Below are 23,716 nucleotides of genomic sequence, written 5' to 3' on the forward strand. Positions count from 1 at the left end.
TCATAAAGTCATTACTGCTAAGGGCTAAAGGAATACAAGGCTCAATAGAGCTTTGACTCAGCCTGGCTACAGTGCTGAAAAGAAACCTGGCATTGTTCTTATTGTCTTCTATTAATGCTGAATAATAGTTTGCTCTGGCAATGCGGAGGCCCCTCTTCTAAGTTTTGAGACTGTCTGTCCAGATTAAACGAGATTCTTCCAGTTTGGTTAATCGCCAATTCCTTTCAAATTTTCGCGATATTTGTTTTAACTTACGGGTTTGAGAGTTATACGAAGGAGCGAACTTTCTTTGCTTTTTTAACTTCTTTTTAAGAGGAGCTACAGAGTCAAGTGTTGTTCACAGCAAGCCTACGGCGCTATCGACAAAATGATCAATTCGGGAGAGGTTAAAGTCGGTATGGGAAACCTCTGTTACTGAGGGACTTGGTATTGAATTTAACGACGGAGTAATCTTTTCCTTAAATTTTGTGACAGCACTATCTGATAAACATCTAGTATAGTAACTGTTGCTGAATGGCGTGTAATCGAGTAAAAAGAAATCAAAAGTAATCAGATAATGATCCGATAGCGAGGGATTCTGTGGAAAGACTTTTAGGTTATCAATTTCAATTCCATATGTCAGAACTAGATCGAGGGTATGGTTGAAACAGTGAGTGGGTTCATGTACACCCTGACTGAAGCCAATGGAGTCTAATAATGAGATAAACGCAGTAGCCAGGGAGTCATTATCAACGTCGACATGAATGTTAAAATCGCCTACAATAATAACTTTATCTGATTTAAGAACTAAACTGGATAAAAACTCTGAGAATTCAGATACAAATTCAGAATACGGGCCAGGAGCACGGTACACTATAACAAATAAAAGTGGCTGCGAGGTTTTCCAGGTCGGATGTAAAAGACTAAGAACGAGGCTTTCAAATGAATTATAATCTAGTTTAGGTTTAGGGCTGATTAACAGACTAGAGTTAAAAATGGCTGCAACTCCCCCTCCTCGGCAGCTGCCTCGAGGAATGTGGGTATTATTATGACTGGGAGGAGTGGACTCATTAAGACTAACATATTCATCTGGACACAGCCAGGTTTCAGTGAGACTGAGTAAATCAATATGATTATCTGATATTAATTCATTTACTAACACTGCTTTAGACGATAGAGACCTGATATTTAACAGTCCGTATTTAATTCTCCTGTTTTGTCTTTCTGTCACAGAAGAGGTTTTAATTTTTATGAGGTTGTTATGCACAACTCCTCTTTGTTTAATTTTAGATTAAATAATTTAGGTGGTCGGGGGACAGACACTGTTTGTATAAAACTATGAAAACTATGGCTGGGTAACTGAACTAGAAGCTCAGAGAGGCGTATAGGACTGCGACTCTGAGTCCTGATCTCAACTCTGGGTTGTCAGGGATTTAAATTACTAATAAAGTTTGCCAGGTTCCTAGAAATGAGAGCAGCTCCATCCAAAGTGGGATGAATGCCGTCTCTCCTAATAAGACCAGGTTTTCCCCAGAAAGTTTGCCAGTTATTAATGAAACCCACATCGTTTGCTGGACACCACCTGGACAGCCAGTGATTAAATGATGACATGCGGCTAAACATGTCATCACTGGTCAGATTTGGGAGGGGTCCAGAGAAAACTACGGAGTCCGACATCATTTTTGCATATTCACACACCGAGGCAATATTAATTTTAGTGACCTCCGATTGGCGTAACCGGGTGTCATTGCCGCCGACGTGAATAACAATCTTACTGAATCTACGTTTAGCTTTAGCCAGCAGTTTTAAATTAGATTCAATGTCGCCGGCTCTGGCCCCAGGGATACATTTGACTATGGCCGCTGGCGTTGCTAACTTCACGTTTCTCAGAATAGAGCTGCCAGTAACCAGAGTTTTATCCTCAGTGGGTGTGTCGCTGAGTGGGGAAAAGCAGTTGGAAACATGAACAGGCTGGTGGTGAGCTGTGGGCTTCAGCTTGGAGCTGTGCTTCTGGCGAACCATAACCCAACCTCCTGGCTGAACGGGAGTTACCGGAGGACAGTTAGCAGAGGCTAAGGCTATGCTATGTGGCTCCGCACCGGCTACAGGGGGCTGGCTAACTACCGCAGTTACTGAATGGTTTTCCATGGTGCAGAGCCGCGCTTCTAATTCACTAAGCCTCGCCTCCAATGCAGCAAATAAGCTACAATTACCACTGTCGCTAAAGGAGGCAGAGGCATTAACATTTGGCACACCGAGCAAGAAAGAGCAGAGGGAGAAGCCATCACTAACTGTAAAGCTAATGTAGCTACCAAGGCTAGTAACGTGCAAACAACAGCTAAGAGATTAGCGAGAAAGTCGTAGAAAGGAGGAGAGCTATAAGTGCTTAAACAGAACTAGTGTGGGTTAAGACTTGGAGTAGACGTTAAAGCAACTGAAGTGAGAAAGCAGAAAGCAGGCTAGTAGAATTCACCAGAGCAGCAGAGACGCTGCCACAGAAACACCGGAAATGACACAACTCGCTTACCACAATACGTCAGCACACAACTCGCTTACCCAGTACACTGTGGATCTAGTGTGTCATGCTATGACACCAGATCTCCTGTGGAGATGGGTGTCGCATAGCCCTCTTTGTTTGAAGACAAAGAGCATGCAGAGGAAAAAGCTTTTAAATCTCCAGTTATGATTTTACCAAATGAAAAATCATCTGTGGTCCTGTGAATCCCAACAACAAGTTGCTGCTGCTCACTCATAAAAACTCGGACTTAAGCACACCTTCAGCCCTGTGTTTCACCGAGACCTGGCACAGTGAACACATCCCGGACAGCGCATTACAGCTCCCGGGATTCCAACTTTTCCAAGCGGACCGCCTCACGGAGCTCTCGGGGAAAACGAAGGGAGGTGGAACGTGCTTCTACATAAACGAAGATTGGTGTACAGACGTCACAGTGTTAAAGAAGTCATGTAGCCCTCACTTAGAGACTGTCATCATAAACTGTAAACCGTTTTATTCACGCGGGAGTTTTCTGGTCGGTGTTTACATTCCACCTCAAGAACGACGAGGAGAAAAAACATCCAGACTCCCTGCTCATCATCCTAGGGGATTTTAACAGAGCAAACCTCTCTCACGAACTTCCTAGATACAAACAGCACATCAAATGCCCCACCAGGGACTCACTGGATGACTACAGTTTTAAAGGACACTTATAGCTCTGTCCCCCATGCAGCTTTGGGGCTCTCTGATCACTATCTGCTCCATCTCATCCCGACCTACAGGCAAAAATTAAAAACTTCTAAGCCTGTAGTAAGGACTGTAAGGAAGTGGACTGAGGAGTCACAGCTGGAGCTACAGGCCTGCTTTGACTGCACAGATTGGAGTGTTTTTGAAGCTGCAGCCACAGACCTAAATGGACTGACTGACAGTGTGACATCCTACATCAGTTTTTGTGAGGATATGTGTGTGTAGACCAAGACCTTCTGTACATATAACAACAAACCCTGGTTCACACCCAAACTCAGACGGCTGGGCCAGGCCAAGGAGGAGGCCTACAGGAGCAAGGATCGGGCCCTGTACAAGCAGGCCTGAAACAAGCTGACAAAAGAGATCAGAGTAGCCAAGAGGGGCTACATTGAGAAGCTAAAAAACAGCTTCTCAGTCAACGACCCTACGTCAGTTTGGAGAGGCCTGCAGGACATTACCAACTACAGGAGACCATCCCCCCACCCTGTGGAAAACCTCCAAAAAGCAGACGACCCGACCAGCTTCTAGTGCAGGTTTGAAAAAGCCCTTTTCACACGTTCCAACCACACAAAGGGATTACCTGCACCCCCAGCTCCACCCTCCCCCCTCCCCTCTAACCTCCCACCTGCACTAAAGGTCTGTGAAGAGGATGTGTGTCGGCTCTTCCAGAGACAGAAGACCAGGAAGGCACCGGGACCTGACAGTGTATCTCTCTCCTGCCTGAGAGTCTGCTCTGACCAGCTGGCCCCTATCTTCACTGGGATCTTCAACCGATCACTGGAGCTGTGTGAAGTACCCTCCGGCTTCAAATGCTCCACCATCATCCCGGTCCCCAAGAAGCCCTCCATCACAGGATTAAATCAATCAATCAATTTTATTTATAAAGCCCAATATCACAAATCACAATTTGCCTCCCAGGGCTTTACAGCATACGACATCCCTCTGTCCTTAGGACCCTCGCAGCGGATAAGGAAAAACTCCCCCAAAAAAACCCTTTTACCGGGGAAAAAAACGGTAAGACTACAGTCCCGTCACCCTGACATCTGTGGTCATGAAATCCTTTGAAAGACTGCTGCTGCGCCACCTGAAGGACATCACAGGCCCGCTGCTGGACCCCGTGCAGTTTGCCTACCGGGCAAACAGGTCAGTGACTGATGCAGTCAACATGGGACTGCATTACATCCTGCACCACCTCGACTCCCCAGGGATTTCCGCAAGCATCCTGTTTGTGGTCTTCAGCTCGGCTTTCAACACCACCATCCCTGAAATACTCCACAAGAAGCTCATCCAGCTCACGGTGCCTGCCTCCACCTGTCAGTGGATTACCAGCTTCTTGACTGACAGGAGGCAGCGTGTGAGGCTGGGGAGCATCACATCCAGCTCCTGGTCCATCAGCACTGGTGCCCCCCAGGGGTGTGTCCTCTCCCTACTGCTCTTCTCCCTGTATACCAACGACTGCACCTCAGGGGATCCTTCTGTGAAACTCCTGAAATTTGCGGACGACACCGCAGTCATCGGTCTAATACGGGACTGTGATGAGTCTGCATACAGACAGGAGGTGAAGCAGCTAGTCCTCTGGTGCGGTCAGAACCACTTAGAGCTGAACCCTCTCAAGACTGTGGAGATGACAGTGGACTTCAGGAGAAGCCCCCCCAACACTGCCCCGCCTCACCATCCTCAACAGCACAGTGTCTACTGTGGACATCTTCAGGTTTCTCGGTACCACAATCTCTCGGGACTTGAAGTGGACCTCCCACATAGACACTGTCTTGAATAAGGCCCAGCAGAGGCTGTACTTCCTGCGACAGCTCTGGAAGCTCAACCTGCCTCAGGAACTGTTGATCATGTTCTACACAGCTATAATCCAGTCTGTTCTCTGCACATCCATCACCGTCTGGTTTGGATCTGCCACCAAACTGGACAGGAACAGACTGAAAAGGACAATCAGGTGTGCAGAGAGGATTATTGGGACTGATCTTCCCTCCATCGAGGACCTCTACAGGTCAAGGGTCAGGAAACGGGCAGGAAACATCACTGTAGACCCCTCACACCTCAGACACAATCCGTTTAAACTCCTCCCCTCCGGTAGGCGCTACAGAGCACTATTTGCCAAAACCACCCGTCACAAAGACAGTTTCTTCCCCCAGGCTGTCGCTCTCATGAACTCCTAAACGGTCACAGAGTGGCAGGTCAAACAACACTGCATCCTTGTATATTGTATATTTTTTAAAAAAATATATTTTTTACAATATTTTTTATATTTGATGCATAATTGTATATTTTTGTATATTGTATATTCTGTATATTCCACTTCTTGCCTAAATTTGTGTACTTACATCTGGTACAGAGAGAGAGCTAGTCTACCGGAGTCAAATTCCTTGTATGTACACACATACTTGGCGAATAAAGCTGATTCTGATTCTGTTTCTGATATCCTTTGATTCACCAAAACTTGACTTAATCCTGGATAGCAACATTCAACCAGGTAACTCTTTTTCTACATGCTGATCTGACAGCACAGAGGACGTAAGGAGAGAAGGAGAAGAGGAGTGTGCTTTACAGTGAAAAAGGACCAGTGTGACAATGGGAATGTCAGGTGCTGTTCTGTTCCTGCTGCGGATCACAGCTATACACCATTCAGAGGCGGCCGCTGAGCAGTGCTGCCGTGTTCAGGAGGAGCGGCCATGCGGCCATCTTGTTGAAGTCGGGATGTGTGGGCAGTTAAATCATTCCAAAACCAGAAACCATGGATTACCAGAAACAAATCTGGAAACATGGACAATTATAAAGCAGCAGCCAACAATGTAAAAAAGGACTGAATTACAGTAAACAAGTTTCAGGTGAAGTGTGCAATAGTCAGGGGGATTTGGTGGAGTCTACCAGTGAACTGCAGATCATAACCAGCTGAAACTTCTCCTGGTTAGAATTCCTTCAGTGTTCATTATTCAGGAGGTTTTTACTGGGATTTGAATTATCCACAGAGGTCTCTTCCTCTCCAAAACAAACAGACCAGTTGTTTTAAACAAGTAAAAGCACTGACAGTGTGGTATGTAAATATACACAAAAGAGAGCCGTGAGAAAATTTTGTATTGAAGTGTCTATTTGCACCGAGGTGAGAACAGGCACACTGTAGCTATCCAGCCATTTACACCCATCCCTATGACACGTTATCATGGATCCCTCTGTGTGCTGTGATTGGCTAGTACTTGTTATGTTGATGAGTTGATGTCAGAAGCAGTTAGAATTAGGGAAAACAAGTCATATTTAGAGCTAGTACTTGCCAATCTTTGATATTCTCTGAGATTAAAGTGGTACATTTATGTAGTAACCGGTACTAAGATTTACTCTTAAAAGTGCCTGACAACGCCACCTCCTGCTAAGGGGCAGGAGAAACCCTTAAACCTTAAATATTTGATCAACACGTGTGTGACCCACTCTGACTTCCCCGAACAGGAACAATGTAACAAGAGGCGTATCTTGTGCAAAAGTAAGTTGGCTTTATTACAATCTAAAAATATATAAAATGTCAATAAAATGCAGGCATGAGGCAAAACAATAAAACATTGGATGGTGAAATCACTGTCCTTATAAGAAGGTTGAGTCTGCTATGGACAACAACCAAAAAAATGGCTGTGGGAGACAGAAAGGAGGTCTAAATCTCACACCCAAGCATGCACTAAAATCTTAATGTCTATCTATTCGTAAATGACAACAAAATTCATGCAGTGTCAGTTAAGTATACACACCACTACAAAGTATTTATCTATCGCAACCAAATATCATGCAGTGTCACGAGTAAGTATACACACCACTGCAAAGTAGCTACCACCCGTGCAGTCCCACCACAGAAGGGAGGCAGTCTACACCACGGACCCGGCCTTGCACAGAGTCAAGCTGTAGGTACAAAAGAGAGGACAGAAACGTTAAATGAAACCTCCATCCAAAGAAACAGAAACATAAGTTACAATAAATGCCTCAAGCCTACAGCGTAGCTTGGTCCACAGTCCGATGGGACAATTAAAATCAGATAAAACAAACACAGAAATGTAAATTAACTGTAGAAAACAGTGGCTGGCCTGGTCCTTTAAAGAAAACACAAAATACATTAGTTGCCAGCCCAATGTTCAATGTATTACACATATTTAAAAAAAAAAAAAGACACTAAAAGGTAATAAAATATAAGCCTACTTTGCAAAGGTACACAAACTCCCGTGGTACAATAATGCAGGAGCAGAGGGAGGAATCTGATGCACTGAACTATTAATTAAAAAGAAAACATTATAAATACCACACATCTCAAAGTACATGAAAATGCAGATAAACACATGTATTTTGCTTACCGGTATCTTTGGGTATCTAGCATGGCAGCTTATTGTTTACGTTATCTTTGGGTCTCTGGCCTAGCAGCTTGTCGGTCGTCATGGCAATCCTGGACCAAAACATGAATAAATGCACAATAACTTTCGGTAACATTACACACAGTTTAAAAATATTATAAACACAAAGGGCATCTGCAGCACACAGACAGGTGGTTACATAGGTGAGACACAAACAAAAGGCTAGCACAAGCCTGAGCTACTCAATGCTGAGCATTACCGTCAATATCGCTCTGTACCCCCGTGATGGGCAGGACGCTCGCGTCTGGCTGTCACCCTAGCAAAGTTAAAATCACAAAAGTTCAACCTTATGCTGCGCTCATTAAAACATTACCAGAGTGAACACCACAGCGATGAGTCTGCATACCTGTGTGAGAGGAGACTTCACCATGAACAGGTGCTGCAGCCAAGTCAAAAGGCTCTCTACTGAGACGGTCAGCAATTTATCACTTCCTGATTGACGCTTGGTCACATGGCTACAGGCAATCAGTCAGGGAAAGGGGTACATTTTCCACATTCCCACATTTATAAGAAAAAAACTCACAAATGACAGACTGTCAAGGGATGAATGAGTGTAGCACAGGACTTTCACAAAGGAGACTGGAATTTGAGTTACGCATGAGTCAGCGTTGGCTTATTTTTTTTTAGATTTAGCTGGCTTATATGTATAAAGCTGCTGAATGCACATTGTGTGTGTGTAATCTTTAGTAGAAGAGCTGAATAGACACATTAGTGTTAATTCCATATTTCAATGTTACTAGGATGCCCAGGAATATAGACTCTTTTAGAGCTGACATCATGATGATGTCAAAGTATTAACTGGAAGCAAAACGTGACTCTCAACCACAGGGCTGTAGGCTACATAGGAGTCTTGAGTCACCACTAGATGCAGCTAAATCCTACACCCTGGATCTTTAAGAGATGGTTTTTTGAAGTCAGTTTTTTAGCTTCCACACGCACATGCACCCCGAGTTATCTCAGGATTCTTTCAATCAAGCCGACACTTCTTGACTTCCTGTCTCATCATCGTGGTAATAACTCTCCCTCACAATCTCTGTCTCTGTGGTTAAGATGAAAGCATGATGAAGCATCATCTTCATCCTTAGTAGTCCTTATTACGGTGACTCATCAGCACAGTGTGACAGAGATAGAAGAGCTCTGATTGGTCCAGAGGTGATACCTTCAATAACACACACACATTTAAATCAGAAAGGGTTACTGAGTTCATTTCAGCCGTACAGCAGATACACTTATGTCCAAGGTGTCACCTCTGGACCAATCAGAGCTCTTGTCTCTCTGTCACATTGTGCTGATGAGTCACCACAAAACAACCACAAAGACAGAGATCGTTAGGGAGAGTTATTACCACGGTGATGAGACAGGAAGTCAGGCAGTGTTGGTTTGATTGACAGAATCTTGAAATATATCGGTGTGTGCGTGTCTGTGTGTGTGTGTGTGTGTGTGTGTGTGTGTGTGTGTGTGTTTGTTTCTTGAATACACGTGCAGAAAAACTGACGTCATATACGCCTCATTTAATGAGCTTCTATTGTAGTGCGTGTCACAGAGTTCACGTCCAATCATCTCTCTCTCCCTCATTCGTCCATTCATTTGTTCTCTTTCTGCCCATTCATTATTTTCCGTCTGTCTTCTGAACTGAGCTCATGTTTTTCCCCCGTTAAAGGGTTTTTTTGGGGGAGTTTTTCCTTATCCGCTGCGAGGGTCCTAAGGACAGAGGGATGTCCTATGCTGTAAAGCCCTGTGAAGCAAATTGTGATTTGTGATATTGGGCTTTATAAATAAAATTGATTGATTGATTGATTGATGTTTCCTTCTTGTTCTCTCAATCTTTCATTTTCTTTCTCTTTATTTCCTGTGTCCACTGCTGCTGCTCTTTCTTCTCAAAACTCTGTTCTTTAACTCTAGTTGAACTGCTTTACAATACTGTTCATCATTTACACGGTGTCTGAATTATTATCAGCTTTGGAGTAAATATTCAACTTCTTTACTGCAGTAGAAGTACTAATACTACACACTAAAAGTCCTCTGTTACAAGTAAAAGTCATCCTTCAGTAAAAGTATGTAAGTGTAATAAGTTAAACATAGTGAAAGTATTAAAAGTGACAGTTGTATATTATATATGATCTCATTAGAATATTCTGACTCATGCTTTAATGTAAAAGCAGGATTTTACTGTTGCACTTTGTTGAGGTGGAGCTCATTTTCAATTATTGACTAATGATTATTTTCATTATGGATTAATCCGCTGATTATTTTTGATTGTTTGGTTTGTAAAAATAGTGACATATGTTTGTCACAATGACCCCGATCCAAAAAGTGACACCTTCACAATGTTTGGTCATTTAACCTCAACATCATTACTAATACATTGCAAGTATTAACATTGCTATACCATCAAAATACAAATTTACCATCAAAAAACGTTAATACCATTGAAAACCAAATTCATACAATCTAAAACCATATTTATATTATCTAAAACCCAATCACCTATTCTCCATCTGCAGTGCTTTAATGGCATCGACCAACTGTTTCTATGTATTATACTCATAGCAACATACCCTCATACAATGGTAAGTATGCTATCGTATAAAGTAGCTCCCCATAAATGACATTATGTAAATGAATAATTAATGTATATTGTATGTATAATTAACATAAAATTACTGTGGTTAGGTTTAGGAAAAGGACCATGGTGGGGACGTACCTTAAAAAAACTCAAAGGTAACTCAAAGTTCACTCAAAGTTCCGACCACCACTCTCCTGGGAAAATGTCCCGCAGGAAGATCCTGTGCTGTGACCCATCCTCCATTCCAACCTGCCTCTTTAATGGACTGCTTGGGACTTCTCCCTTATTTTCACCCATCAGTGCATTAGTCACATGATCACAGCCATCCAAAATAAGTGGGTTACGCAGGAATTACTGGCTCATGATTACGTGGGATATGTTCGAATTTTGGAGCATTACTTTTCACAGGAAAATGTCCAAACAGTGCATGAGACCAGCCTGACAGAAGTGGATGGAAACAAGACTTCAGTCAGGTTATATTCTCATCACTCTCTGGAAATGTAGTTACACTTGGATGACTTGGATGACTTTGGATGAAAACTTGACTTTCGAACATTTCAATGATCTGAACGTAATGACAGACTCACTGGCTGGAGGATGGGAGGACGCAGAATTACTTGAATGAAAAGCACAGCCCATTCTCATTCCAAACATGTGAAATACCACTAGTCTGTCAGTGATTTCAGCATCAGATTCTGATGCAAAAAGACACCTTTCACAGTGGTGTGATGCGCCGCCAAGTGGCCTCAGTGTGTTGCACTGCTGGACAGCGTCAGTTGAAAACATCGCCGTTGACGATGTGATTTAAAGAGCTGGAAAGTCTATATACGGTGGGCAGGAGGGGAGGTGGATGGGTCCACCAAACCCGTGACTTTCACACAGGAGGCTGCTATTTGCTCCCTGTGAATGTTGAGACCAGCCATGATGTTCTCTCTAAACCTCACTATGTGCTTTTGTTGCACAAGGAAATAAACGTAAACAAGTTGCTGGAACCTCATCAAGGGACGCTCCACCCGCTACTCTATATAAAGGCGTTGCCACATCACACGTGTGAGATACCATGGCTGCTTTACAGCATATTCTCGCTGCTAACCAACAGCGTCACCATGTGCAAAGCCAAACCATATATGTAAATGCATTTGTGCATCAGCACTTCAGCCCACTCAACGTGCTGTCAGACCGGGCTGTCCAAATGAAGTACCGGCTGCCCCGTGCTGAGATACAACGCCTTATCAACTAGTGTCTCCACACATCCGGAGGGCAACCCGGTGCAATTTCGCCCTCAGCCTGGAGGTGCAGTGCCTGGCTGCGTTGCGTTTTTACGCAGTGGGGAGCTTCCTGGAGGTGGTGGGAGACAGCACCGGAGTCAGCAAGGCGTCTGTTTTTTTTTGTTTAAATATAATACATTTCCTCATGATTCTCTTAGAAGACTACTTCTTATTTAGTTGTAGTCTTGTTTTTATCATGAAAATAGGTCATTAACAAATATTTATCATCTTAGTTTTTCATTAGAATTATTAGAACACACATACACACGAGCAGCAGGGCATTAGTGCGTTAGGTAGCAGCGCTGTGTGTGACTTATGCGCTGATTAAGTGGTGGGTGATCGATTTACCTGACATTGATTGATTTAGTTTCAGCACTGCGGTAGTGGCCAGCTCCTGTTAAGAGCTTCTTAAAGAGCGATCTTAAGAGCGACCCTAAGAAGGGCATTAAGAACGCATCTGGCAAACACTCGTATCTTAGCAATCCTTCTTACCAAAGACGTTCTTAACTGTGCTCTTAAGTCTTAAGATCGCTCTTAACTGGGAAACACGGCCAATGTAAGTTTTTTTTGAAGAACACTGCATGCATCTAATAAGCAAAAAGTGTAGCCTACATTTGCTGTGAAAACAGAGGTCTATTTTGAAAAGACAAAATGCTTGTAAAAGACATAAACTGACATGATGTCCCTGAATGTCAACAACAAATGCATATTTAGACGTGAAAGACCACTGACAAAGCAACGATATCTGACGAGTTGGGATAAGCATTGGGGAGCACCCAAACTTAAAGGTAAGGCTTGAGTGTAGCACAGTTGGGGGTGCGTTTGATACTCTATGGTGAGCAATAACCTGAAGAAAAAAGAAGAAAAAAACCTTAAAACTGCAAAGGATGAGATGACAAATATGTGGTCACGTGTGGGGAGAGATAATGGAAGTGAACCAGTAAGGTTATATAAGCGTTCAGGTGTTTATTAATCCAGTGGAAACTGAGCAGACTATCAGAGTGAATACTCCTGAGGTGTTACACTGTATCTGTGTGTGTGCGTGCGTGTGTGTGTGTGTGTGTGTGTGTGTGTGTGTGTGTGTGTGTTGCCCAGCGGAGTCATTTCCTCATGGTGGGAATCATCCTTCATTAAACTCTCTAATCCTATTTTGACGACTCTGCTGAGTAAAACGATAGCAGTCCAGGAAATTAAACAGATGACACACAACACATTGTGTGTGTGTGTGTGTGTGTGTGTGTGTGTGTGTGTGTGTGCAGGAATGTGTTGGCTGGCCTTTCAGCAGCAGGATGATGAATGAGATGAATGAACACAGTCTGTTTCATAGCCCTCTCTCTGCCTCTGATCATTTCTGATGTTCATTTTGTCCTGATGGTGGCGCTGTCATTTGAGGTCTGTGGGAATCATTCTCTGGGGAACACGAATATTCTGTCCATGCCTCACTGCTCAGGTGGGTGTCTGAAGGCAGCAGTCTGGACGGGTTTGTCCATAACAGTAAGGACAACGTTTCCGTTTGACAATGGAGACCTTCCTTTTTCAGCCAATGATCCATTGCACCTGTCTTCAGATGATGTTTCTGTTTTTATTGCGCTGTCTCGCCACTTTTTTAAGCTGTGCAAATCAATATATTTACTTTAATTACTCAATCAAAAGCCTGTGTGAAAGTGTCTCCAGCTCTGAACCCGCAGACGCTTTTAGCTTGCAGCACATTTCCTGTCTGGTTTAGTGTATCAGATGTTTTCTGACCTTTGAATTTATGGATTTCTTTAGTTGACTTAGTTACTTTAGTTACTTTTTTAGTTACTTTTGCAGGACTATCGGTCACTGTCTGTAAATGCGCTCACTAGCAATAGTCAATCTAAAAGTTAGCCCCAGATTGACTCTCATTTGGAATTTAGCCTTGTTATATTTGTGTTTTTATTTGTGTATTGGATACCTACTGCTTACAGTCTGGCACCTGGTCTCTACCCTAATATAAAGCCCTGACCTCACCTTGAGCACTGTGGGGGTACACACCCATAAATAGCCTGAACAATTCAATCAATGAATTTTATTTATAAAGCCCAATATCACAAATCACAATTTGCCTCAGGGGGCTTTACAGCATACGACATCCCTCTGTCCTGAGGACCCTTGCAGCGAATAAGGAAAAACTCCCCCCAAAAACCCTTTAACAGGGAAAAAATATGGTAGAAATCTCAGGAAGAGCAACTGAGGAGGGATCCCTCTTCCTGGACGGACGGACGTACAGTAGGTGTCGTACAGAACAGATCAACATAATAAATTAACAGTAATCCATATACAAAATGAGACACAAAGAGAGACAGAGACAGAGAGAGATGCAGGACAGACGGTAATGTCAGTAGCTTACAACATTAATTAAAGTAATAATAATATAATTTTAATTACGGCTATTGTGGTACAATATGTTGAAAGTATCTATTAATATCTGATAGTATACATATGTGACAATAATCATATGTGTATAATAACAGTAGAAGTATGACTAATGATAACAGCAGCAGGAGGCATCTGGCAGGACCATGGCACCAGCACAACCATGACACGTCACACTATCCAGGCACTGCTGTGATATGAGTTAACCTGCGAGACAGTGGAGCACAAAGGCTCCGGAGAAGAAGCCGAATTAGTGACATGCAGTACAGCCGAGTTAGCGAGATGCAGTAACAGGACATGAGTGTTAGCAAAGGAGATGGAGAGAGAGTGAGAGAGAGAGAGAGAGAGAGAGAGAGAGTGTCAGAGAGTGAGTGAGTGAGTGAGTGAGTGAGTGAGTGTCCTCTCAGGTACTATAGGAGGTCCCCCGGCAGACTAGGCCTATGTCAGCCAAACTAGGGTCTGGTCCAAAACAAGCCTGAGCCAGCCCTAACTATAAGCTTTATCAAAGAGGAAAGTCTTAAGTCTAGTATTAAATGTGGAGATGGTGTCTGCCTCCTGGACCGCATCACTGGAGAGGAGCCTGATAGCTGAAGGCTCTGGCTCCTACTGTTGGTGACTTTAGGGACCATAAGTAACCCTGCATTCTCAGAGCGCAGTGTTCTGGTGGGATAATAGGGCACTATGAACTCTCTAAGATATGATGGAGCCTGACCATTTAAAGCTTTGTAAGTTAGGAGTAGGATTTTTAATTCAGTTCTGGATTTTACAGGGAGCTAGTGCAGAGAAGCGAAAACAAGAGAAATATGATCTTGTTTCTTAGTTCCTGTTAGTACACGTACCGCTGCGTTCTGAATTAGCTGGAGAGTTTTTAAAGACTTATTAGAGATACCTGATAATAGCAAATTACAGTAATCCAGCCTAGAGGTAACAAAAGTGTGTACCAATTTTTCTGCATCTTTTCGGGGCAGGATAGGCATAATTTTCACATTATGCAGATGAAAAAATGCAGTCCGTGAGGTTTGTTTTAAATGGGAATTCAAAGACAAATCTTGGTCAAATATTACTCAGAGGTTTCTTACGGTAGTGCTAGAGGCCAGAGCAATGCCTTCCGGAGAAACTACAGTATATCATCAGATAAAGAGTCTCTGAGTTGTTTGGGGCAAAGAACAATATCTTCAGTTTTGCCTGAATTTAACATCAGGAAATTGGTGCTCATCCAGGTTTTTATGTCTTTAAGGTATTTCTGAAGTTTAGTTAATTGATCAGTTTCTTCTGGCTTTATCGATAAACACAACTGTGTATCATCCGCATAACAATGGATATTTACAGAGTGATTTCTAATGATGTTACCTAAAGGAAGCATATAGAGTGAATAGGATTGGTCCGAGCACAGAACCTTGTGGAACTCCAAAACAAACTTTAGTACGGAGAGATGGTTCATCATTAACATGAACAAACTGAAAACATTCAGATAGATAAGATTTAAACCAGCTTAGTGCAGAACCTTTTAAGCCAATTAAATGTTCCAGTCTCTGTAGCAGAATTTGATGGTCAATTGTGTCAAATGCCGCACTAAGATCTAATAAAACAAGTATAGAGACGAGTCCTTTGTCTGAAGCAATCAGAAGATCATTTGTAATTTTAACTAGTGCTGTCTCAGTGCTATGATGCACTCTAAATCCTGACTGAAATTCTTCAAATAAATTATTATCATGGAGAAAATCACACAGCTGGTCTGCGATTAGTTTCTCAAGGATCTTTGAAAGAAAGGGAAGATTAGAAATTGGTCTATTGTTGTCTAACACCTCTGGATCCAGGATGGGCTTTTTTAGAAGAGGTTTAATTACAGCTACCTTAAAGGACTGTGATACATAGCCTGTATATTGATCATGTCTAATATGTGAGTGTTAACGAAAGATAAGACTTCCTTAAGTAGCCTAGTTGGGATGGGTCTAAGAGACACATTGATAATTTAGATGAAGAAATCATTGCGGTCAATTACTGAAGAGTAATCAGGAAGAAGCTATCTATATATTAGGTCTTACAGCTGTGTTTGAGGCCAGATTGGTTATGTTTGACGGCAGGAGGTCATGAATTTTGCCTCTAATAGTTAGAATTTTGTCATTAAAAAAGCTCATAAAATCATACTGCTAAGGGCTAAAGGAATGCAAGGCTGAATAGAGCTGTGACTCTCAGTCAGCCTGGCTACAGTGCTGAAAAGAAGCCTGGGGTTGTTCTTATTTTCTTCTATTAATGCTGAGTAATAGTTTGCTCTGGCATTGCTGAGGGCCCTCTTATACATTTTGAGACTTTCTTCCCAGACTAAATGAGATTCTTCCAGTTTGGTTAATCACCAATTCCTTTCAGATTTTCATGATATTTGTTTTAATTTTCGGGTTTGAGAGTTGTACCAAGGAGCGAACTTTCTTTGCTTTGTTAACTTCTTTTTAATAAGTGCTACAGAGTCGAGTGTTGTTTGCAGCGAGCCTACGGCGCTATCGACAAGATGATCAATTCAGGAGAGTTTAAAGTCGGTACAGGAAACCTGTGTTACAAAAGGACATGGTATTAAATTGAACGTTGACGGAATCTTTGCCTTAAATTTTGCGACAGCACTATTTGATAAAATCTAGTATAGTAACTGTTGCTTAGTGGCGTGTAATCAATTAAAAAGAAATCAAAAGTTATTAAATAATGATCTGACAGAGAGGGATTCCGTTTAAAGTCTGTTAGGTTATCAATTTCAATTCCATACGTCCAGTACTCAAGTTGTAAAAAAAAATCAGGGGGGATGGTGGATTTTATCACATGGTGACATAATTTGTGCTGCTGACCGTGCAGAGGGTCTGCCATAGCACCACTGCTCTTACATAGTTAGGGTCAAATCAATTCAATTCAATCAATCAATTTTATTTATAAAGCCCAATATCACAAATCACAATTTGCCTCACAGGGCTTTACAGCATACGACATCCCTCTGTCCTTATGACCCTCACAGCGGATAAGGAAAAACTCCCCAAAAAAAACCCTTTAATGGGGGAAAAAAACGGTAGAAACCTCAGGAAGAGCAACTGAGGAGGGATCCCTCTTCCAGGATGGACAGACGTGCAATAGATGTCGTACAGAACAGATCAGCATAATAAATTAACAGTAATCCGCATGACACAATGAGACAGAGAGAGAGAGAGAGAGAGACGCAGGTAATGACAGTAGCTTACAACAACATTATTGAAAGTAATAATATTATAGTTATAGTTCCGGTTACTGTGGTACAATATGTTGAAAGTATGTATTAATATCTGGCAGTATACATGTGTGACAACAGTCATATGTGTATAATAACAGTAGAAGTATGACTAATGACTAATGATGGCAGCAGCAGCAGGAGGCATCTGGCAGGACCACAGCAGCAGCACAACCACACACGTCACGCTGTCCAGGCACCGCTGCGATATAAGTTAATCCGAGAGACAGTGGAGCACAAAGGCTCCGGAGAAGAAGCCGAGTTAGTGACATCCAGAATGGCAAATGCACAGGACAAGTGCAAAATCATTTCTTCTTCTTCTACTTGGGTCAGCCGATGATACTAACAATAATCAAAGTCAATTTTGCTTTTAGAATATTGAATTATAGTGTATTTTTCAAAAAAGCAGTTAGTGGTATATGATCAAAACTGGTATCTAAGGGTGGGGGCGGCAGTAGCTCAGTCCATAGGGACTTGGGTTGGGAACCGGAGGGTCACCTGCTCAAGTCCCCATCTGGACCAAAATATGGAGTGTGAACTGGTAGCTGGAGAGGTGCCAGTTCACCTCCTGGGCACTGCCGAGGTGCCCCTGAGTAAGGCACCGAACCCCCCAACCGCTCAGAGCGCCTGTCATGGGCAGCCCTCTCTGACATCTCTCCACTTAGTGCATGTATAGGTCCAGTTTGTGCATGTGTGTGTTCGGACCTGTGTGTAATTGACAACAGAGTGAAAAATTGAATTTCCCCTCGGGGATTAATAAAGTATATAAAATTAAAAAAATAAATTAAAAAAAAAAAATAAATTGTGATTAATTAAATCATAAATTAAACAAGAACCCCTTCATGAAAAAAATGAAAAAGAAATTGGGAAAAATGTTGATCTTTATTGATACAAATACAAATATTGTAGGTTAAAATTCCCAACTTCTGGGCATGGAGTGCAAATTGAAACTTAAAATATAAAAATATATTAAAAATACAAATAATACAAAATACATAGGACCAATTCTATGGCTGTCTAACCCACGCTCCCCTATCTCAAAGTTTCCAGAGATTTTCATAGTCATGCTTTTTGTTCTCAGTATTTCTTGTCCTTGCTTGCTGGCCATAGTTATCCTCTATGTGAAGAAAACAAGCTCATTATGGTTTTGTTAGAATGACTGAGCAGAAATCTTATGCAAGCACATGACATTACTCTTCCAGTTGATTTTTAAGAAAACTACATATTTTCTTGAAAATGCCCAGCATTCAGGTGTGGATTTAAAAAAAACAAAACACTGAGGATAAAATAGTTTTGGGGCTGAAAATAATTTCTCACCTTCCTTTTAATATCACTGTTTAACCCTTTGGGCCCTAGGCCTTTTTGGGTTATTTTTACTGCCTTTACTTTTAAGCTCATATCACAGTCATTATAAAGGCTACATACACATTCGTCATCACCACATGTCCTTCTATGTGCCTGTATTTTATATTAATTTTTATATTAATGAAAAAAACAAATCTGTGTTACTAAATTCTTACATTTTTACATGTATCTAACCATAGCAGGTTGGAAGTTGACATATCCTGCCATATATGAAGAGGGGAGATTCTGGAATCTGGCGATATAAGAACCATGATGGTGGGACATTCTGTCACTTCACAGTTGTTCAAAACATGTAGTTTGTGCCAGGCGGACATGATAGCCAGCATTTTTTCATTATTGCAAGGAATTCCATTGACTCATTCACAAGTCAAAAATGTGTTTTATCTGAAAGAAACATGCAATATTTACATCTAAGATAATAGAAAAATAGTAATATTATTCCTCACTATATGAAGTGACTGATAACAAGATCTGTATCAAGGATTGTAAAGAAATTCATCAGGTTTTTATTTTGTAGACAATTGATCTGTATTTACAGCATGATGGGATGACAGCACAATGATCTGTGTGGTATCATTGTAAAGCTCTGGTCCTGCGCTTTCATGTGATATGCATGGAATTTCTGTGCGAGCCTGCATTCCCGAGTAATCCATCCAAGAGTAATGTGTGTGCAAAGCTGTATGAAAACTTTGTTATACATCATTTTAGTGTAATTTCATCATTTTTTTTTGCTGTGAAAACATTGGACTACCGACAAGTGCTTGGTCTTGTCGGAAAGCTATGATTCCGCTGTTTCACGTGATATGAGTGGCTTCTCGCCATGATGCACGGTTGCGGAAAAAATCCATAGAGAAGAACAGGTGTGAATTTGGACGCACTATGCGTCGTTCGGGTGCCCTCTGTAGGGCACAGGCATAACATCCATGCCGCAGCTCGCTGAGATACAATATAAAAATATCTTTGCATGCATGCCCTCGCCCACAGTATTTTACTCGATATGCGTAAAACCAAAGGTGAAACTAAATGTTGAAATAGCAGTAATACCACATTCATTCGGGATGGAAAGGGGGGATGGCAGTTTTAGAAGGGGGATGATTTTGACCGTTTTTATTTCAAGGGAGATGCCATACGTCAGAACTAGATCGAGGGTATGGTTAAAACACTGAGGGGGTTTATGTACACCCCGACTGAAGCCAATGGAGTCTAAAAATGAGATAAACGTCGTAGCCAGGGAGTCATTATCAACGTCAACATGAATGTTAAAATCACCTACAACAATAAATTCTTCTGATTTAAGAACTAAACTGGATAAAAACTCTGAGAATTCAGATACAAATTCAGAATACAGGCCAGGAGCACGGTACACTATAACAAATAAAAGTGGCTGCGAGGTTTTCCAGGTCGGATGTAAAAGACTAAGAACAAGGCTTTCAAAGGAATTATAATTTAGTTTAGGTTTAGGGCTGATTAACAGACTAGTGGTAAAAATGGCTGCAACTCCCCCTTCATTCATTTCGACTGACATATTCCTCTTGACACAGCCAGGTTTCAGTGAGGCTGAGTAAATCAATATGATTATCTGATATTAATTTGATATTAATTCATTTACTAACACTGCTTTAGACGATAGAGACCTGATATTTAACAGTCCACATTTAATTCTCCTGTTTTGTCTTTCTGTCACAGAAGAGGTTTTAATTTTTATTAGGTTGTTATGCTCAGCTCCTCTTTGTTTAATTTTAGATTTAGATCATTTAGGTGGTGGGGGGACAGACACCGTTTGTATAAAACTATGGGTGGGTAACTGCACTAGAAGCTCAGAGAAGCGTGTAAGACTTCGACTCTGATTCCTGGTCTCAACTCTGGGTTGTCAGGGTTTTGACTTACAAATAAACATGGCGAGGTTTCTGTATATGAGAGCAGCTCCATCCAAAGTGGGATGAATGCTGTCTCTCCTAATCAGGCCCCAAGGGATATATCTGACTGTGGTCGCTGGTGTTGCTAACTTCACGTTTCTCAAAATAGAGCTGCCAATGACCAGAGTTTTCTCCTCAGCGGGTGTGTCGCTGAGTGGGGAAAAACAGTTGGAAACATGAATAAGCTGGTGGTGAACCATCAGCTTGGTACTACTCTTCTCCCGAACAGTTACCCAACTTCCCAGCTGCACAGGGGTTACTCTGGGACCACTAGCAGAGGCTATGCTAAGTGGCTCCACGCCGGCTACAGGGGGCTGGCTAACTACTGCAGCTACAGAGTGATTTTCCATGGTGCGGAGCTGCGCTTCCCGTTCACTAAGCCTCGCCTCCAACGCAGCAAATAAACCACACTTGTTACAACTGTCGCTAAAGGAGGCAGAGGCATAACTGAACATCTGGCACACCGAGCAAGAAAGAGCAGGAGAAGAAGAAGCCATCGCTAAGTGTTAAGCTAATGTAGCTAACAAGGCTAATAACGTGCAAACAACAGCTAAGATTAGCAAGAAAGTTGTTAAAAAGAGGAGAGCTATAAGAGCTTAAAAAACATAACAAACTATAACACAGAGACCAAGAATATCCTCTCTAAAATATATTAAATACTAGAAGACAATATCAATAGGGGAGAACGGGGTTGGTTGTCACAATTTTTACTCTTGTGTGAATATATCCTCAACAACACACCTTAGAATAGTCATTCCTACATTGCAGGAAAGCTTAAAGTCTTGTGTTGCAATGGGTATCGCTTTCATTCTTTTAGCTTATTTTATCAGTGATTTATTAATCATCAAAGACACTCTGACACATTGTGACAACCAACCCCATCACGGGGTTGGTTGTCACACACTATGGGGTTGGTTGTCCCATGTTATTTCAGTGGGAAAAAATTAAAAAATGATGCTAACTTTCAGAATAAAATTTAAAAGTGAATTTTTATTCAAACATTATAAACATGAAGGAACATTAACAGGGCACATGGAACATCATATCCTTGAGGTTTTTGTTGAACTCTGATATCAAAACACTGGAGAAATCATAGAACATAGAATAATTCAACTATTCACTGTCTGAAACACAGTGATGACAGATGAAGGGTCCAAATGGTAACAATATTTTGTTATAAAACTAGCCCAGAACAAAAAATACTGACAAGCTTAATATTTACAAAGTGACATGAAAAACAGCCATCTCCTGTGAACATAGGGGTTTTGGGGTTGGTTGTCACATGTGACACATGTGACAACAACCCCCCTCAAAATGTGACAACCAACCCCAACTGGAATTTTTGGCTAGCAAGAAAGTTAGCAACCATCCAGCAACTACCTGGCTAGCAAATGACAACCAAAACTATAGCTTCCCCTTCATACTTTTTAATGGTAACAATTTCTTTGTTAGAAACCCACTGTGTAAAAGTCATTTCAATACCAATATTGTGTGACAGCGCCCTCTGGTGGGTGAGTTATAATGAGTGTGACAACCAACCCTTGTGACAACCAATCCCGTTCTCCCCTACACAAGATATGATTAGAGGCACTCAGAACTACATGGACAGATAAAAGAGGAAGATTGGGGAAACGTATACAAAGCAATACATAAAACAGCAAATTCTAGATACTGGAGAGATTATGCATGGAAAATAAATACCAGATTCTTTATCACACCAATAATGCAATCAAAATTTACAATATCCATTAAACCAGACTGTTGGAGAAGCTGTGGCGAAAAGAATGCAAATCACTCACGTCTTCTTTTTCTGCCCAATACTAAAAACGTTCTGGCAATTAATTATAATTTCAATCATGAAAACATTCCAAATTCAACAGACATTCGAATCCAAGTGTATTATTTTAGGTATATCACCACCTGAACTCACATCAGAAATAGACAGATACTTATATAGGACACTTATAATTGCAGCTATGAAGCAGATAACAAGGAACTGGTTAAAATCCACTCCACCTTCACTTAACAGCTGTAAGATAAATGTAACAACATCTCAGAAATGGAAAGGATAACTTAGAGAATCAGGAATAAAGAACTGGAATATTTTAAATGATGGAATAAATGGTTTAAGTATAATGAGTACAATAGATACAATTGAATAATATCAAAAGACTCAGCCCTGAACCTTTTTTTTTTGGTTGGGTTGGGTGGGGGGGGGGGGGGGGGGGTAAGAATGTAAGTAAATGTAAAACTATGTAAACTTTGGCACTCTGACAATAAAGTATATAAAAAGACTAGAGTGGGTTAAGACATGAAGTAGATGTTAAGCAACTGAAGTGAGAAAAAACAGAAAACAAGCTGGTATGAGTTCGCTAGAGCAGCACAGAAACACCGGAAATGACACATCACGCTTACCACAGTACGTCAGCACATCAGCCATTTCACTGAGATCACTGAAAAAGGAAAAAAAAAAGCTTTTCACATCAGCGGTGTGTCAAAGGACTATATTCAACTTATCTTGCATTGTAACATGCATTATGACAACTTAATAAGGTTTATGTTTGTTTATAAATGAAGTGGAGGAGCCTACAAGTGTTTTGTTTAGTTTGTCTTGTAGTGTAAAAGTCAAAACCCTCATCAGATATTAGACCATATAAGTTGGATGAGATACAAATAGCTATATAACCATGTTAGTGTGTAGACGTTTGCAAAAACTAATCCTGCATTCATGTGTAATATGCAATATAACAGTGTGAACTCTTAGTGACATCTCAGCTGTGAACTCTTATTGACACACATAACTTATCACGCGCTGTGTAATGATATAATGTATTAACCTACACTTACATGATGTTGTGAACTTATAATGACACTCATACAAGTAACCACGTGCTGTGTGAAGAAGATAGCACACTCACTTGATTGTACTGCTTAATGCACTTAGGAGTTTATATAAAGGTCACACATACATTCAAATGATTGTGTCACGAGGAACTGTAGCATGTGAGTCACCAGGGATCATATGTTTTTCTAAAAATAAGAGCACGAGGGACTGTAGCATGTGAGTCCCCACAGATCACATGGGTTTTTAAAAAATAGAGCGAGAGCAACCCCGGAAATACTGGTGGCAGATTCCAGCTTGAGCAGGAACAAAGGCAAAAGTCTGCTACCAGTAAAAACAGGTCGAAGTGGGAAGGACTACAGAAATGGGTGGAGATCTCCTCGACCTCCACCAGCATATAAGCCAGAGCGCTGAGAGCAGTTTTTCAGTCGTCCTCCGGTGGCTGACTCGTGAGTTTGTCTGTGTTGTTGCCTGTGAACACAATAAACTCGATTGCACCAG

At 41.6% G+C, this 23,716-nt stretch overlaps 1 protein-coding gene across 1 annotated transcript; it reads right to left on the minus strand.

Moving 5' to 3' along the window:
* Positions 1-1,283: 1,283 nt before the first annotated feature.
* LOC144458986 (uncharacterized) lies at positions 1,284-22,813 on the minus strand. The gene is made up of 3 exons (XM_078163013.1): positions 22,789-22,813; positions 20,612-20,872; positions 1,284-2,012 (listed from the first exon to the last, which is right to left on the minus strand). The coding sequence occupies exons 1-3, from the start codon at positions 22,811-22,813 to the stop codon at positions 1,405-1,407; spliced, it is 894 nt and encodes a 297-aa protein (XP_078019139.1). The 3' UTR covers positions 1,284-1,404.
* Between the last annotated feature and the right edge of the window lie 903 nt (positions 22,814-23,716).

Source organism: Epinephelus lanceolatus, chromosome 20 (assembly GCF_041903045.1).
Source record: "Epinephelus lanceolatus isolate andai-2023 chromosome 20, ASM4190304v1, whole genome shotgun sequence".
NCBI classification, from domain to species: Eukaryota; Metazoa; Chordata; class Actinopteri; order Perciformes; family Serranidae; genus Epinephelus; species Epinephelus lanceolatus.

Coding starts and splice junctions, on each gene's coding strand:
- LOC144458986 (XM_078163013.1), bottom strand. CDS start 22,813: ATGGCTGATGTGCTGACGTACTGTG. Junction 20,873..22,788: donor TGATGTGCTGACGTACTGTG/GTAAGCGTGATG, acceptor CTTAACACTTAG/CGATGGCTTCTTCTTCTCCT. Junction 2,013..20,611: donor AACCCCTGTGCAGCTGGGAA/GTTGGGTAACTG, acceptor CCGTTCAGCCAG/GAGGTTGGGTTATGGTTCGC.